This window comes from Oryx dammah, unplaced genomic scaffold (genome assembly GCF_014754425.2).
Source record: "Oryx dammah isolate SB20612 unplaced genomic scaffold, SCBI_Odam_1.1 HiC_scaffold_28, whole genome shotgun sequence".
NCBI classification, from domain to species: domain Eukaryota; kingdom Metazoa; phylum Chordata; class Mammalia; order Artiodactyla; family Bovidae; genus Oryx; species Oryx dammah.
The window spans coordinates 24,460,116-24,475,348 of record NW_024070212.1 but is presented as its reverse complement, the minus strand read 5'-3'; the positions used below and the strand labels follow the sequence as shown (position 1 = coordinate 24,475,348).

The window sequence follows — 15,233 nt, the reverse complement described above, 5'->3', positions numbered from 1 at the left end:
GGAAAGATTGAAGGCAGGAGGAGAAGGGGGCGACAAAGGATGAGATGGTTAGATGGCATCACTGACTCAGTGGACATGAGTTTGAGCAAGCTCTGGGAAATGGTGAAGGACAGGGAAGCCTGGCGTGCTACAGTCCATGGGGTCACAAAGAGTCGGACATGACTGAGTGAACAACAGCGTCAGTGTCTGTTATTTACCAGGCATTTGGATGAGACTGGAGATTGGGAAAGAATATATAGGACTTTGAATTCAGGCAGCTCTCAGGCTAGCAAGCAGGCTTTATATAATGAAATAAATGTTGTAGTAGAGGAAATGTACCAGTTGTTAGGTGAGACTGCGGTAGGAGTGATTTCCTCTGTCTCAGGAGACTGTTTTGTTTGGAAAGGGGGTGATGATATCTCATTAGAGTTTTAGAACTGATCTTTGAAGGAAGTGATTTTTCAGAAACATTAAATAAAGTTTTCATGAAAAACATGAAACTAATCTCTTGTAGTTAGTTTATGAAAGAGCAGAACACAAATGGACAGTATATAGACGTTCCTATTTAATCCTAAGAGTGGTGCTAACGAAGATAAGTGACACAGAGACCATGCACTCCTTCTGTGCTGCTTCAGTAGAATGTACAAAAGACTGCTGTGTTTAGTACTGTATTTGTAGCGTCTCCATAGTTGGGGCATCAGAGACCTTTGTTGCTGTCTTTTCACTTTCCTGTGTCCCTAAGCAAATCAGTGAAGCTTTTAAACAGAAGATACTGTTCTTTTTCTATTAAGTTGATAAACAGAATGGACACATCCCAGTATATCTATCACTTCAGAAAATATGAAAATTTGTATGACCTTTGAAGCAGTGACTCATTTCTAGACATTTGTTCCAAAAAATTTTCAGACCTGTGTGTGTGTGTGTGTGTGTGTCTGTGTATACATACACACACATATATATAAAATAGGGATAATTTGGAAACATTCTAAAGCACTCCTGTTCAATGGAACTTTCTGTGATGAAGAAAATGTTCTGTTTAATTAGCTATTTGTGACTAAAGCCTACCACATTGGACAGTGCAGTTTTTAAACTTCTTATGAAAGAGATTTGGTTAGGTTATAGTCCCTCCAGATGTGATATACTATATAGATATTAAAAGTTATGTTATTAGAATACTTGACACATATAAATATGAAGTATCTAGAAAGATATTTGGGAGAAGGAAATGGCAACCCACTCTAGTATTCTTGCCTGGAGAATCCCATGGACAGGGGAGCCTAGTAGCCTGCCATCTATGGGGTCGCACAGAGTTGGACACGACTGAAGCGACTTAGCATGCATACATACATTGGAGAAGGAACCGGCAACCCACTCCAGTATTCTTGCCTGGAGAATTGTGTGGACAGGGGAGCCTGGTGGGCTGACGTCTGTGGGGTTGCACAGAGCCGGACATGACTGAGGCAGACTTAGCAGCAGCAGCAGCAGCAGAAAGATATTTAGGAAAAGAGAGAAAACAAACACCACAAGAATAGGAACCAGAGTGTTCCCTGTGTTTTTTTTCTGAATGTTTGTTTTTGTTTTCAAATTTTGTTTACCTCTATTAACCTAATCTGATAATGGATATCTGTTACTCTTGAAGTAAAAGCATTTTTAAATAAGATGAAGATGCTGTCTTGCACACCAAAATCTTAGAATACTGAAAAATAAACCACTGTTTGAGAATTGCCAGCCTTTCAAATGACCAACAGTATCTCATTAATGGCATCTTAATTAAAATTATAACTCTTTCTCTTTGTCAAATGGTATTGTGAAAACTGGATAGCCACATGAAAAAGAATGAAGTTGGGCCCTTACCTTATACCATATTCAAAAATTAAGTCAAAATGCATCAAAGACCCTAAATTTAAGAACCAAAACTATATAACTCTTAGAAGGACAAATCTTCATGACCTTGGATTTGGCAGTGACTTCTTCAAAAGTACAGGCAACAATAGAAAAAATAAATTGGATTTCATTAAAGGTAGAAACATTTGTGCATCAAAGGATATTATTATGAGATTGAAAGACAACCCACAGAATGAGAGTTTATTTGTAAAGAAATAATACTTGCAAACCATATATCTGATAAGGGTTTAATATCCAGAATGTATAAAGAACTTCTCAAACTCATGTTCAAACTCAACAGCAAAAAGACAAACGCCCACCACGGGGTCGCAAAGAGTCGGACTGCAGCCCACCACGGGGTTGCAAAGAGTCAGACACAACTGAGTGACTTTACTTACTTACTTCTTGATTCTACCGGTATTGTGAATAATGCTGTGAAAACTAGCATGCAAATATCTCTCTGTGTCTTTGCTTTCAAATCTTTTGGGTATCTATCTAGCAGTTTAATTGCTCGATCATATGGAATTTATGCTTAACTTTTTGTGAAACCACCAAACTGTTTTTCACAGTGGCTACACCATTTTACATTTACTAGTGTCCTTCAAATGGATAAATAAAATGTGGTATATACATACAATGGTATGTTTTTAACTATAAAAATGAATAAAGTTCTTATACATGCTACAACATAGATGAACCTTGAAAATATTATTCTAAAATGAAAGCCAGTTGCAAAATGACAAATATTATATAATTCCAGTTATATCAAACAGCTAGAGTAGTCAAATTTAGAGAGACAGAAAGTGTATTGGGGGTTATCAGGGGCTTGGTTGAGAGGAGAATGGAGTTATTGCTTAATAGGTGCAGCATTTCTGTTTGGGGTGATTAGAAAGTTTTGGAAATAATGACAATGTTTGTACCACATTGTAAATGTAATTAATGCCACTGAATAGTACGCTCAAAAAATAGTAAAAATGGCAACATTCATGTTATATGCATATATTTACCACAGTAAAAATTACAGTAAAAAACAATTCTTTTATTCATACTTGTTTTTTTTCCCACAAAATGAATCCAGATTACTTCTTTAGAATTTCTTCACCCGCAGCAGTTATTAATTTTGAGAATCTTGTAAAAAGAGCTATTCACTGGTTGTTTTGGCAAGAGGTCTTTACAATTTTAGGGGAGCTACCCTGATATCCCTTTAGCAGCTGCAGTCCTTACTAAATTGTTCAGTTTGTTCCTTTTGGTATTTCTGTATATTTCATATCAGCTTCTGAAAAGTATATCAAATTCCATTATTATCTTTGAGCAGTAGGCATCTGTCATAACTATAAATAGTCTGGAAAACAAACTGAATTGAACTGAAATTTAACAATTCAGCTTTGGCTAACTGTATTATAATTAGAGTAATGATAATGTCTGTGACATGCACATAGCAATCACAGAAGAATTATGGTAATTACCTTCAGGAAAAGTACTTAGCAACAGATATAAAAGAATGTAGTAAGCAACCTAGATTTAAAGGCACATCATTAATATGTTTTTTTTTTTGCTTCATTTTTTCACTAGTTTTCTAAATACAGTACTTAACCTATGCCATTTAATGACTTAAGTGAAAAAGATATAGGAAACATCATTACTGATTCATTAAATTTCATACTACTGATTTAAAATGTGAAAAAAGTAAGAATGGGTATAATACTTGGAGTTGAAAGACTAAACCAGGTTTTTCTGCCTAATAATTTAGATAACTTAATTAACCTCATGCCTTTGTTCCTTCATCTGTTATTTGTACTTATTTTATTAAGACAGTTATATGAATCATATTTATGAGATAATGAATATATTTAAAAAATACTTCATAAACTATAAAGCATATGATACAGATATGTTTATTCAGTTCAGTTCAGTTCAGTCTCTCAGTTGTGTCCGACTCTTTGTGACCCCATGAATCGCAGCACACCAGGCCTCCCTGTCCATCACCAACTCCTGGAGTTCACTCAGATTCGCGTCCATCGAGTCAGTGATGCCATCCAGCAATCTCATCCTTGGTCGTCCCCTTCTTCTCTTGCCCCCAATCCCTCCCAGCATCAAAGTCTTTTCCCATGAATCAACTCTTCCCATGAGGTGGCCAAAGTACTGGAGTTTCAGCTTTAGCATCACTCCTTCCAAAGAAATCCCAGGGCTGATCTCCTTCAGAATGGACTGGTTGGATCTCCTTGCAGTCCAAGGGACTTTCAAGAGTCTTCTCCAACACCACAGCTCAAAAGAATCAATTCTTTGGTGCTCAGCCTTCCTTATAGTCCAACTGTCACATCCATACATGACCACTGGAAAAACCATAGCCTTAACTAGACGGACCGTAGTTGGCAAAGTAATGTCTCTGCTTTTGAATATGCTATCTAGGTTGGTCATAACTTTTCTTCCAAGGAGTAAGCATCTTTTAATTTCATGGCTGCAGTCACCATCTGCAGTGATTTTGGAGCCCCCCAAAAATAAAGTCTGACACTGTTTCCACTGTTTCCCCATCTATTTCCCATGAAGTGATGGGACCGGATGCCATGATCTTTGTTTTCTCAATGTTGAGCTTTAAGCCAACTTTTTCACTCTCCTCTTTTACTTTCATCAAGAGGCTTTTTAGTTCCTCTTCACTTTCTGCCATAAGGGTGGTATCATCTGCATATCTGAGGTGATTGATATTTCTCCCGGCAGTCTTGATTCTAGCTTGTGTTTCTTCCAGCCCAGCGTTTCTCATGATGTACTCTGCATAGAAGTTAAATAAGCAGGGTGACAATATACAGCCTTGACGTACTTCTCTTCCTATTTGGAACCAGTCTGTTGTTCCATGTCCAGTTCTAACTGTTGTGTCCTGGCCTGCATACAGATTTCTCAAGAGGCAGGTCAGGTGGTCTGGTATTCTCATCTCTTTCAGAATTTTCCACAGTTTATTGTGATTCACACAGTCAAAGGCTTTGTCATAGTCAATAAAGCAGAAATAGATGTTTTTCTGGAACTCTCTTGCTTTTTTGATGATCCAGCGGATGTTGGCAATTTGATCTCTGGTTCCTCTGCCTTTTCTAAAACCAGCTTGAACATCAGAAGTTCACGGTTCACGTATTGCTGAAGCCTGGCTTGGAGAATTTTGAGCATTACTTTACTAGCGTGTGAGATGAGTGCAATTGTTCAGTCGTTTTAGCATTCTTTGGCATTGCCTTTCTTTGGGATTGGAATGAAAACTTACCTTTCCCAGTCCTGTGGCCACTGCTGAGTTTTCCAAATTTGCTGGCATATTGATTGCAGCGCTTTCACAGCATCATCTTTCAGGATTTGGAATAGCTCAACTGGAATTCCATCACCTCCACTAGCTTTGTTCCTAGCAATGCTTTCTAAGGCCCCCTTGACTTCACATTCCAGGATGTCTGGCTCTAGATGAGTGATCATACCATCGTGATTATCTGGGTCGTGAAGATCTTTTTTGTACAGTTCTTCCATGTATTCTTGCCATCTCTTCTTAATATCTTCTGCTTCTGTTAGGTCCATACCATTTCTGTCCTTTATCGAGCCCATCTTTGCATGAAATCTTCCCTTGATATCTCTAATTTTCTTGAAGAGATCTCTAGTCTTTCCTATTCTGTTGTTTTCCTCTATTTCTTTGCATTGATCGCTGAAGAAGACTTTCTTATCTCTTCTTGGCTATTCTCTGGAACTCTGCATTCAGATGCTTATATCTTTCCTTTTCTCCTTAGCTTTTTGCTTCTCTTCTTTTCACAGCTATTTGTAAGGCTTTCCTAGACAGCCTTTTTGCTTTTTTGCATTTCTTTTCCATGGGGATGGTCTTGATCCCTGTCTCCTGTACAGTGTCATGAACCTCATTCCAGAATTCATCAGGCACTTTATCAGATCTAGGCCCTTAAATCTATTTCTTGCTTCCACTGTATAATTATAAGGGATTTGATTTAGGTCATACCTGAATGGTCTAGCAGTTTTCCCTACTTTCTTCAATTTCAGTCTGAATTTGGCAATAAGGAGTTCATGATCTGAGCCACAGTCAGCTCCTGGTCTTGTTTTTGTTGACTGTATAGAGCTTCTCCATCTTTGGCTGCAGAAAATATAATCAATCTGATTTCGGTGTTGACCATCTGGTGATGTCCATGTGTAGAGTCTTCTCTTGTGTTATTGGAAGAGGGTGTTTGCTATGACCAGTGCATTTTCTTGGCAAAACTCTATTAGTCTTTGCCCTGCTTCATTCCACATTCCAAGGCCAAATTTGTCTGTTACTCCAGGTGTTTCTTGACTTCCTACTTTTGCATTCCAGTCCCCTGTAATGAAAAGAACATCTTTTTTGGGTGTTACTTCTAAAAGGTCTTGTAGGTCTTCGTAGAACCGTTCAACTTCAGCTTCTTCAGCGTTACTGATTGGGGCATAGACTTGGATTACTGTGATATTGAATGGTTTGCCTTGGAAACGAACTGAGATCATGTTTATTCTAGAATTTCCTATAAGAACACTTTAAGAATTAGCTTCTTAGAACCTCATTAACTTTATGACATATTAAGGCAGAAAATGTAACCATTGGTATTTAGTAGTACTTTCTAATGTGTTATCAATTTCTGAATTTCAAAAGGATTATGGAGTGATATGGTACATCAAATTTGACACCAAGGCAGGCATGGGTTAGTGGTTCAAATAAGGTTAGACTACTGGGCGATAAGTTCCATAGTTAACTAAAGATCTCAGGCTTCTGCTGTGAATTTATTTATTGAATATATAAACATCTACTGAAATAACATTCTAGAAGAGCTGATGAGAACTTGTTAGGCAGGCTGGGACTGCATCCTATAACCTAAGTAACCTGTAACTAAATCTGTAAATCCTGGCAATAATTCACATATCTAAAAATCATTGCCTCTAAACGGTGATGACAAAACATTTACCTTTCCAAGGTTTTTCTCATTAGTTAATCTACTTTAATTTTTTATGTTTTCTTCTCCTGCTCATTTATTAATCCTTAGATCTACAATATATTGAGAAATATATGTGTGAGGCCAAAGTGTAAAATTTTTAAATGCCCTACATATTATTTTAATTACTTTTATAACTGTTAAATGTTCCAAAGGACCATTTGTGTGCTTTGATCATGTCTTACATGCTGTCTGAGTGAACTCCACGATGGCTCAGATACATTTTTATAAATCCCAATTTTATAACTCCCAAAGGTATACCGCTAACTTATCTCTCTGGATTTCCATGTTTGTTATACCCATTTAGATATCCATTTAGTCCCTCAGATTCATCATGCCCAAGATTCAGACTCCTTCCACTTTAAGTCATTTCCCCCTCTAGTATTCCCAATTTCAGGGAAGAGTGCCGCTGTTCGTTCAGTCATTTGCCCCAGCAAGAAATCTAGACTTCATCCATGACTTCTCTTTTTTCATCCTTTCAGTGAATACCTGATAGATATCAAACCAAAAGACTATGGTAGAGTCAGGAAAGATAGATTATTTTAAGGTGTTAATAATAAGAGATAGTTTCAGTTGACAGGTAGAAGTTAGAGATAAACCAAGAGAGAGATTCCTGAAAAGGAAACAGAAGTTGTTAGTGTTCAGAGCTAGGTAGAGTGTATACAGTAGAGAAGGAACATTTTTTCCTCTTTAACAGGCAAGAGAAACAGATAAATTAATAGATGGGGGTACAGATAGTTGAAAGATGCATTTTTGGGGTCAGTGATCTGTATTTTTTCTATGAATTTTAAGTTTTGTTTGTCTGCTGAAATAAGGAAGAGGTAGAGCTGTAGAGGTCTTTTTTATTATTATTCTTTATTTAATTTTCCATGTTGGGTCTTAGTTGCAGCACGCAGGGTCTTCATTCCAGAGCACGGACTCTCTAGTTGTGGCACATGAGCTCTGGAACACACAGGCTCAGTAGTTGCAGCACACGGGCCTAGTTGCTCCGTGGCACATGGGTCTTAGTTCCACAACCAGGGATCAAAAGCACATCCCCTGCATTGCAAAACAAGATTCTTAACCACTAGACTGCCAGGGAAGTCCTTTAGAGGTCTTTTAAAAAAGAGATTTAAAATCTCTGCTTTAGGGAATGGGCAAGATCACAAATCAAGGGGTTATAGAAAACTTGACAAGCAGTGCAGAGGTTCTCATTGATGGTGAAAATTGTGAATTTGAGGATTATAGCAAAGAAGACTCTCAGGTGAGCTGATATTTTACTGGTTGGGTGCAATAGGTGAACAGTGGAGTAAAGATCACCTATTGCTTCCTTTCCTATCCAGCCTAGACTATGTAGTATCTGAACCAATGTGAGAATACCTTTAGTCTTCTGTGTTATCTGTCCTACAAATCCAATGCTTGTATCAGCTCAGCCATGTACCTTTTTCATTCATCTATAGTCAGCTGAGCATTGCTCGTGAAAATCATCAATAATAAAGGTTAAAGTCACTACAAATTTATAACAAAACTGGGTCCTAGTGTCTTGGACAGTAAAGAATCTGCCTGCAGTGCAGGAGACCTGAGTTCGATCCCTGGGTCAGGAAGAGCCCCTGGAAAAGGAAATGGCAACCCACTCCAGTATTCTTGCCTGGAAAATCCCATGTACAGAGGAACCTGGCGGGCTTGCAAAGAGTCAGACACAACTGAGCGACTAAGATGACTACAAATTTATAATTTCCAATTCTAACTGGATTACCAGTACCCCTGACAGCTCTAACTTTGATCAGTTTACTTTCTTTTTCTTTACTCTCTTTAAATCTTCTGTATAAAACTTCTATCCATCCTCATCTGTCTTTTCACCATTTCTTTTAATTTCCTGCACAATTTTAGTATTTGTGTATGTCTTTAGTAAAAAGTATTTATATATATTAAGAAGATAGAATTAAAAAAGATTCCAGAGTGAGTCTCAGTTTATTTTAAAAGATGAATTAAAACAAATTAAGTTTGTTGATGTTACTGATCGATTTGACTGATTCCAAATATCCTTTTTATTTTGTTTACTTGGTTTTCTAAAAACCGTTTTATTAAGGTAAAATTGACATACAATAAGCTGTATGTGTTTGAAGTATACAGTTCAATAAGCTTTAAAATAAGTATATACTTATGAAAACTATCACTCCAATCAAAATAATGAACTTATGTTCACCCCAAAAGACTTCCTCATAATGTCTTTATGATTTTTTCCCTTACTCCTCTTCTCACTCCTTTCTCAAGCAACCAGTGATCTGCTTTCTATCATTATAGATAGGTTTGTATTTTTTAGAATCTTCTATAAATGCACTCCTTTATATGTACTTATATTTTTTCTGGCTTCTTCTTTTTTTTTTTTTTTTCTGGCTTCTTTAACTCAGCATAATTATTTTGAGCTTCATCCATGTTGTGTGTATCAGTAGTTCTGAGTATAATCCCACTTTGAGGAATTTGTTTATCCATTCACCTGTTGATGGACATTTGGGTTATTTTCACTTTGGGGCTGTTACAGATAAAGTGCTGTGAACACACAAGCCTTCTAGTGGATGTATGTCCTTTTTTTCTCATGAGTAAAAATCCAAGAGTGGAATATTTGTATTTTATGGTAGGTATATATGTTTATCTTTTAAAGAAACTGCCAAATTGTTTTCCAAAGTGGATGTACATTTTACATTCCCATCAGTGGTGTTCTTCCACGTACTCATCAATACTTGAAAAAGACTGCTAACCGTGTAAAATATCACATCCAGCAGAAAAAGATTTTCCAGAAAATTGGGTTCAGATGTAGAGAAGAGTGATTATGGTACCCTCCTACTGGATTAAATTTGAAGTATGTTGGCAATAGGGCTGTCAAAATAATGTTTAAATTATTGATACATAATATAGTCATTGTAATTAAAAAAATACTATTTTTTGTCCTCTATCTTCTCTTTCTTCCACCTCCATCCTTTTTCTGTTGCAGATCATACATCAGTTGGCGGGCTAGGAGACAGTTTTTATGAGTACTTACTAAAAGCATGGTTGATGTCAGATAAAACAGACCATGAAGCCAGAAAAATGTATGATGATGCTGTTGAGGTAATTATTATCGGAACATTTACCTGCTTAACATCTCAAATATATTATGTATTTGATAGAAATTGATGAACATCCTGTACATATTTTATTATTTACATTCACTTAGAGTTTGTTATTATTTCAATATAATAATCATATATTGTTTTCCTTTATTGTAGCATTTTAATTGTTGGAGAATTTAGTGTAGCATATTTATGTATGAAAATTTATTTCAGTTATTTGTAGCTATTTTCTGCAGAGCCTAGAAAAACTTCTGACTTAACATACTTTTCCATAAACATTTCTATTTTGAAATGACCAATTAAACCTACACCTCGAGAGCCTTATAGGTGAAATATGAGGACAAAACACTTTTATAGTATTTTTTACATTTTATAGTATTTGCACTGTTCTGATTCCTTTTACATATGTGAAATCATTTAATCTTCTCTACCGTTTTACTCATGAGACCTCAAGGTGCAGAGAAGTAAAGCTTGCATAGCTTAGTTAGTGATGGAACCCATATCTGAACAGTCTAGGTCCAGAGCCTGTACTCTTAGCCCCTCTTCTGTATTTTATATTTATGTAACCTTGTGCTACAGTGTTGTGGTAATTTAAAATCGGAACAGATTTCATTCTTGGAAACACTTACATGTGGCATTTCCAAGTGTTAGACACTTTGTAAATTATTTGTTTCTGATCTAGTAGAAACCCATATTCCTTTAATAATTTAACCACTTTTAAAAGTTGTATATTTTATACACAACAACACCATTCTGACTCTAGTCAATGACCCGTACTCAGAGTTATAGTTCTTTTGTCTTTAAGTTAAACCAAGGATCTTATTTCCCATATATATCCTCACTTTTTAAGGAACTAATCTCTAGTTTTATAAAAATGCACAGGAGTTGAACTGATATGTTGCATTGTACTGGTTTGCCTACCATAGGTATAAATGTTTCTTGAAGGAGTGTGTTGACTAAGAAAATGAACTAAATTATAATCAGGAATCTGTTCTTTAGTAGATGACTTCTAAAATTCTTTATGAAGACTTAGATTTTGAAAAGTTGAAGAATTTTATTCTGTTATTAAACTTTAAACCTAGAAATTTTTATGATGCAGGTATAAAGTTACTATCTAGGAAGAATGTAGTATTTTTAGTATCACAGTGTTGAAAATAGCCACCCATATCAACCCCACTAGATTGTGGCTTCTTTGAAGACAGACTAATTTATTATTGTCTTGCATGACCTGAAACAATAGGTATTCAGTAAGTATTTGATAAATGAGTGTATTTAATATTTTTATTTTTGATTAAGTGTGACATGTCATATATTGTGTAATCATTTTTTCCTTCATAGTTTGCTAAGTTCTTGTAATAATTTAAATCTGAAAACATTTTCTCTTTTATTTTTAATAATTTTTCCTACAGGGAAAAGAACATATTTGTCCTTGTTTTAAAATTATATATAGTAATACTTTTAAAAGCATGATGCCTGTTTTGAAAGTTAATCTCATAAATTAAAATTTATTTTCCATGAATCATCTGCTATATAAGTTATATGTCTTAATTTTCTTTCTATATTTGTTTTCTGTATCCTGTTTTTATTAGTCCTTAGGTCGAAAATGGGCACCTATTAAATAACCAGTTAGCTAACTTTCATTTTGAGACATGTATGCAGTTTTTGCAATGTTAATTATCTTTGATAACAGAATTATGTTAGAAGATAGAGTATATACAGATAGTAAAATTAATGACATGTTGTATGCATGGAGGAGATAGGAATGATTATGAATTTTAAGATTCATTCTAATTTAAGATAAATCATTTGTAAATTTGTCTTTCTAAACTAGTGTATTTAAATTATTCCATCCTCATCTGGCCTTCCTCTATACTTACAGGTATCCATATCCCTGGTTCTTACATATTAGCTTTCTTTTTAAAAATTGTGTAGTTATGGATTTTATATTCTGATCAAGTTTATATTTAGTCTTTATTTGAAATAGCAAAAACTATACCTTTCATTCGGTCCTTTTGGAGCATTACTTTCTTGCTCAGACTTGTTCAAAAAATGTCAAATTTCTGAATGGCAGTTACTCTTAAATTGAACTCTTAGGCTTTTGTCTCATTTTTAGAGACAAGGGAGCTGTGCAAGAAATTCTAGAAGTCTGTAAGAGAATTGTTGGTACAAAGTCCTGTCTTTACCCGCCTTCTACTTTAACCCCAGAAGGCCAATGGGGATATGTTTAGATATCTTTTACTCATAACATAGTAAGATTTAAATTACTATAAATAGTAATTAACTATAAATTATTATAAATATATTTATATTACTATAAATCTACTATACTGTATTACTGTGATGAGCAGAAGTAACAAAGTGATACAAATATCACACAAAGATTTAGAATCTAAACTATGGATATTGTCCTTTAGGCATTTATTGGGTGCCTGAGTTTTTGAAATAAGGGACTAAGGAGTTATGTTTGAACTTTCAGTTTATTTTTCTAAATTTTATAGCATTAAGATATTTCACCTACTAAACCTTCTTAAAATACTTGAACAATTATATGAAAAAGAAGCCATTTTAACTAATTATCAAAATCATATTTTTCTGTTTAACCTGAGTGTTATTCTTTCTATTCACATTTTGTTGTATGAAACAGAAAATAAATTTGCAGGGTCTCTGAGTTATAACTTGTCATCCTGACCTCAACTGACTGATTATTATGCATTTCATTTAGAGCAAGAAGAAGAAAAACAGTAATATGGGTAGTGTTATGTTGAAAGGTAATCTTCAGGCCAGTCTCCTCTCTCCCACCTTGTCTCATTATAGTAGTAATTGAAATATTTGTTTAAGATTATATGTAACTTGATTGTTCATTCCCAAACTTAATTATTGTAAATTCAGTTCAGGATAGTTACTGCTTTGTAGAATATCGTCTTACCAAGGTTTTGTGCCAGAAGGATGTAGTAAATCTGAATACTAACACTTTGCCTCTAAAATTTTGAATATCTACTCTTTCTTATAGGCTATAGAAAAACATCTTATTAGGAAGTCTCGTGGAGGTCTTACCTTTATTGGAGAATGGAAGAATGGGCACTTGGAAAAGAAGATGGGGCATTTGGCCTGCTTTGCTGGGGGAATGTTTGTACTAGGAGCAGATGGTTCCAGAATGGATAAAGCTGGACATTATTTAGAGCTAGGGGCGGAAATTGCACGTACATGTCATGAGTCCTATGACAGAACTGGTAAGAATATTAATAATGCTAATTGTTTAGTTTAAAATAATCTTAAGATAAAAATATGTCCAGGAATTAGAAGGAAAATAAATAGGCATTTTTCACTTCAAAATAATTTATTCTAACATAGTAAATTATTTTTTTTTAACTTGAATTTTAATTCTAAATACGTGTTCCTGAATCTTTTTTTAAATTATTATTCTGAATTCTGTTTTTTTAAATAAAGATTTTGAAGAAGTTGTTTTAAAGACAATAGGTAGGGCTTAATGTATGGGATAACATTATTTTAATATAGAAGAATTAGTTTATTTCTACTTCTATAAAATGAGTTGCTTAAAAGAATATAGAATTGATTTAGGTTACATGCCTTGCCTATCTTGTGAAAACAGGAATAGCCAAAAGATATTAGTTTAATTGAATATATAATTGGTATCTAGATAACTGGTAGTTTGTCTCTTAGTTCACCAATAATTTTTAAGTTGTTTGTGCCTTTAAAAAGAAGTTTTCATGTTGCTTTAGGGAAATAGGTGATATTTCTGGACTTCAGTGTCCTCACCTAAAAAAATGAAAAGATTCTCAGTTTTACAGGTGACAAAAGTTGGTTCCTGAGGGTGAAAAATATTGTTGTGTGTGCACCTGTGCACACGCACATATACATTCATGCATTTAGTCATAGATAGATAAACAGTATATATGTATTTGTTAAATATAGAATTTCATGGAAGGAGAAGGCAATTAGATTGAAATAAAAGCCTGAAGAATAGCATTGAGAAACACTGAGCAAGGTCTTCCAAGTTTTTCCTCTGGCTTTAAAAATGAATGTTTCTGCATGAAATAATGGATAATGGGCTCCCTGAAAAACTGAAAGCTAGGAATTTCTATAGTGATTTCAGAAATTGAATTGTTGCTTTAGTTAAATAACTAAATTTGTGTTTCAGGGTTAATATATCATCAGGTACTATGAAACTGATATGATTGGTTTAAAATTTATCCTAGTTTATTAATCTGTCATATTTTTATATAATAAGGAATTGAACTTTTTATGAAATTGACCTTTCAGTTTATCTCAGTAACTAAAGTGAAGATTCATTTCTTGACAAAATATAACTAAGTCAAAAGGACATTGAAGCAGAGATAATTTTATGGTGATTTAACTTAATACATAATGCATCTGAAGTCAGTGACCTGAGTTACAAATGGAAGTTAAAGTATATTGTAGAATATCAAATACATACTTAAAATATAGCTGAAATTAGTATGACATAGAGGAACAGAATGGATATTAAGTGTTTGTACTAGGACCCATGATAATAATACTTGTTATGCAAATTTTGACCACAAATCAAATACTGGATCTAAAATAGTAGGATTTCATGCAACAAACACATTAAAATATGGTCTACTGTTATTATAATTAATCATTCATTCCATTAAACATGAAGCACATATTTTGTGCTGAGCATTATGCTGGATTCTTATGGGTTAAAGTGTGAACAGATGTCTTCCTTGCCTTTGAAAAATTCATAGAATACCAGAGTTATGAAAGGATTCCTCATATTACTGTATAGTTCTGACTTTCACATTTCATAATGATACTACCAATGCTGATTTGAAACACTGATACTATGAAAAGAACATGTGAACTAGGTTGAAAAGTCCCATGTTCCACAATTTATCTATGAGTCTTAGGCAAATCATTTAACCTTCCTAAGCCTCAGTTGCTCCATCTGCAAAATATTGGGATAATAATATCCAACCTGTCTTCTACAGATGTTTTGAGTTTAAATACGATTTTTAAAAATGCAGTCTATGCTTGTTGCTGTCATGCTTGTTCTGATGTCATTTTCATATTGCCAGTCAATGAACCTGTGGCTCTCTTTCCCATGGTATGCCCCAAAAGATTACTATTTGATTTGTATCCTGTATTTTCAAGTCTTTCAGTGTTTTTACTTACCTTTAATCTCCAGCTTAGATCTTTTAATTAAAAAGTACAGTCCTAGTTTTGCTTACTTCCCGCCAGGTTATTACATCTTCTGCTGTATTTTCTTATAGCTGTGCTGTAATTTTTGCTAACTTGTTTAAAAATATATCCACTT

At 34.5% G+C, this 15,233-nt stretch overlaps 1 protein-coding gene across 1 annotated transcript in view; it reads left to right on the top strand.

Annotated features, from left to right (window-relative positions):
- MAN1A2 (mannosidase alpha class 1A member 2) overlaps positions 1–15,233 on the top strand; it is a 143,926-nt gene that overhangs the window by 97,218 nt on the left and 31,475 nt on the right. The window contains exons 9-10 of the mRNA XM_040230940.1: positions 9,799–9,914; positions 12,927–13,146. Coding sequence (XP_040086874.1) covers positions 9,799–9,914; positions 12,927–13,146 — 336 coding nt within the window. The remainder of the gene's footprint in view (positions 1–9,798; positions 9,915–12,926; positions 13,147–15,233) is intronic.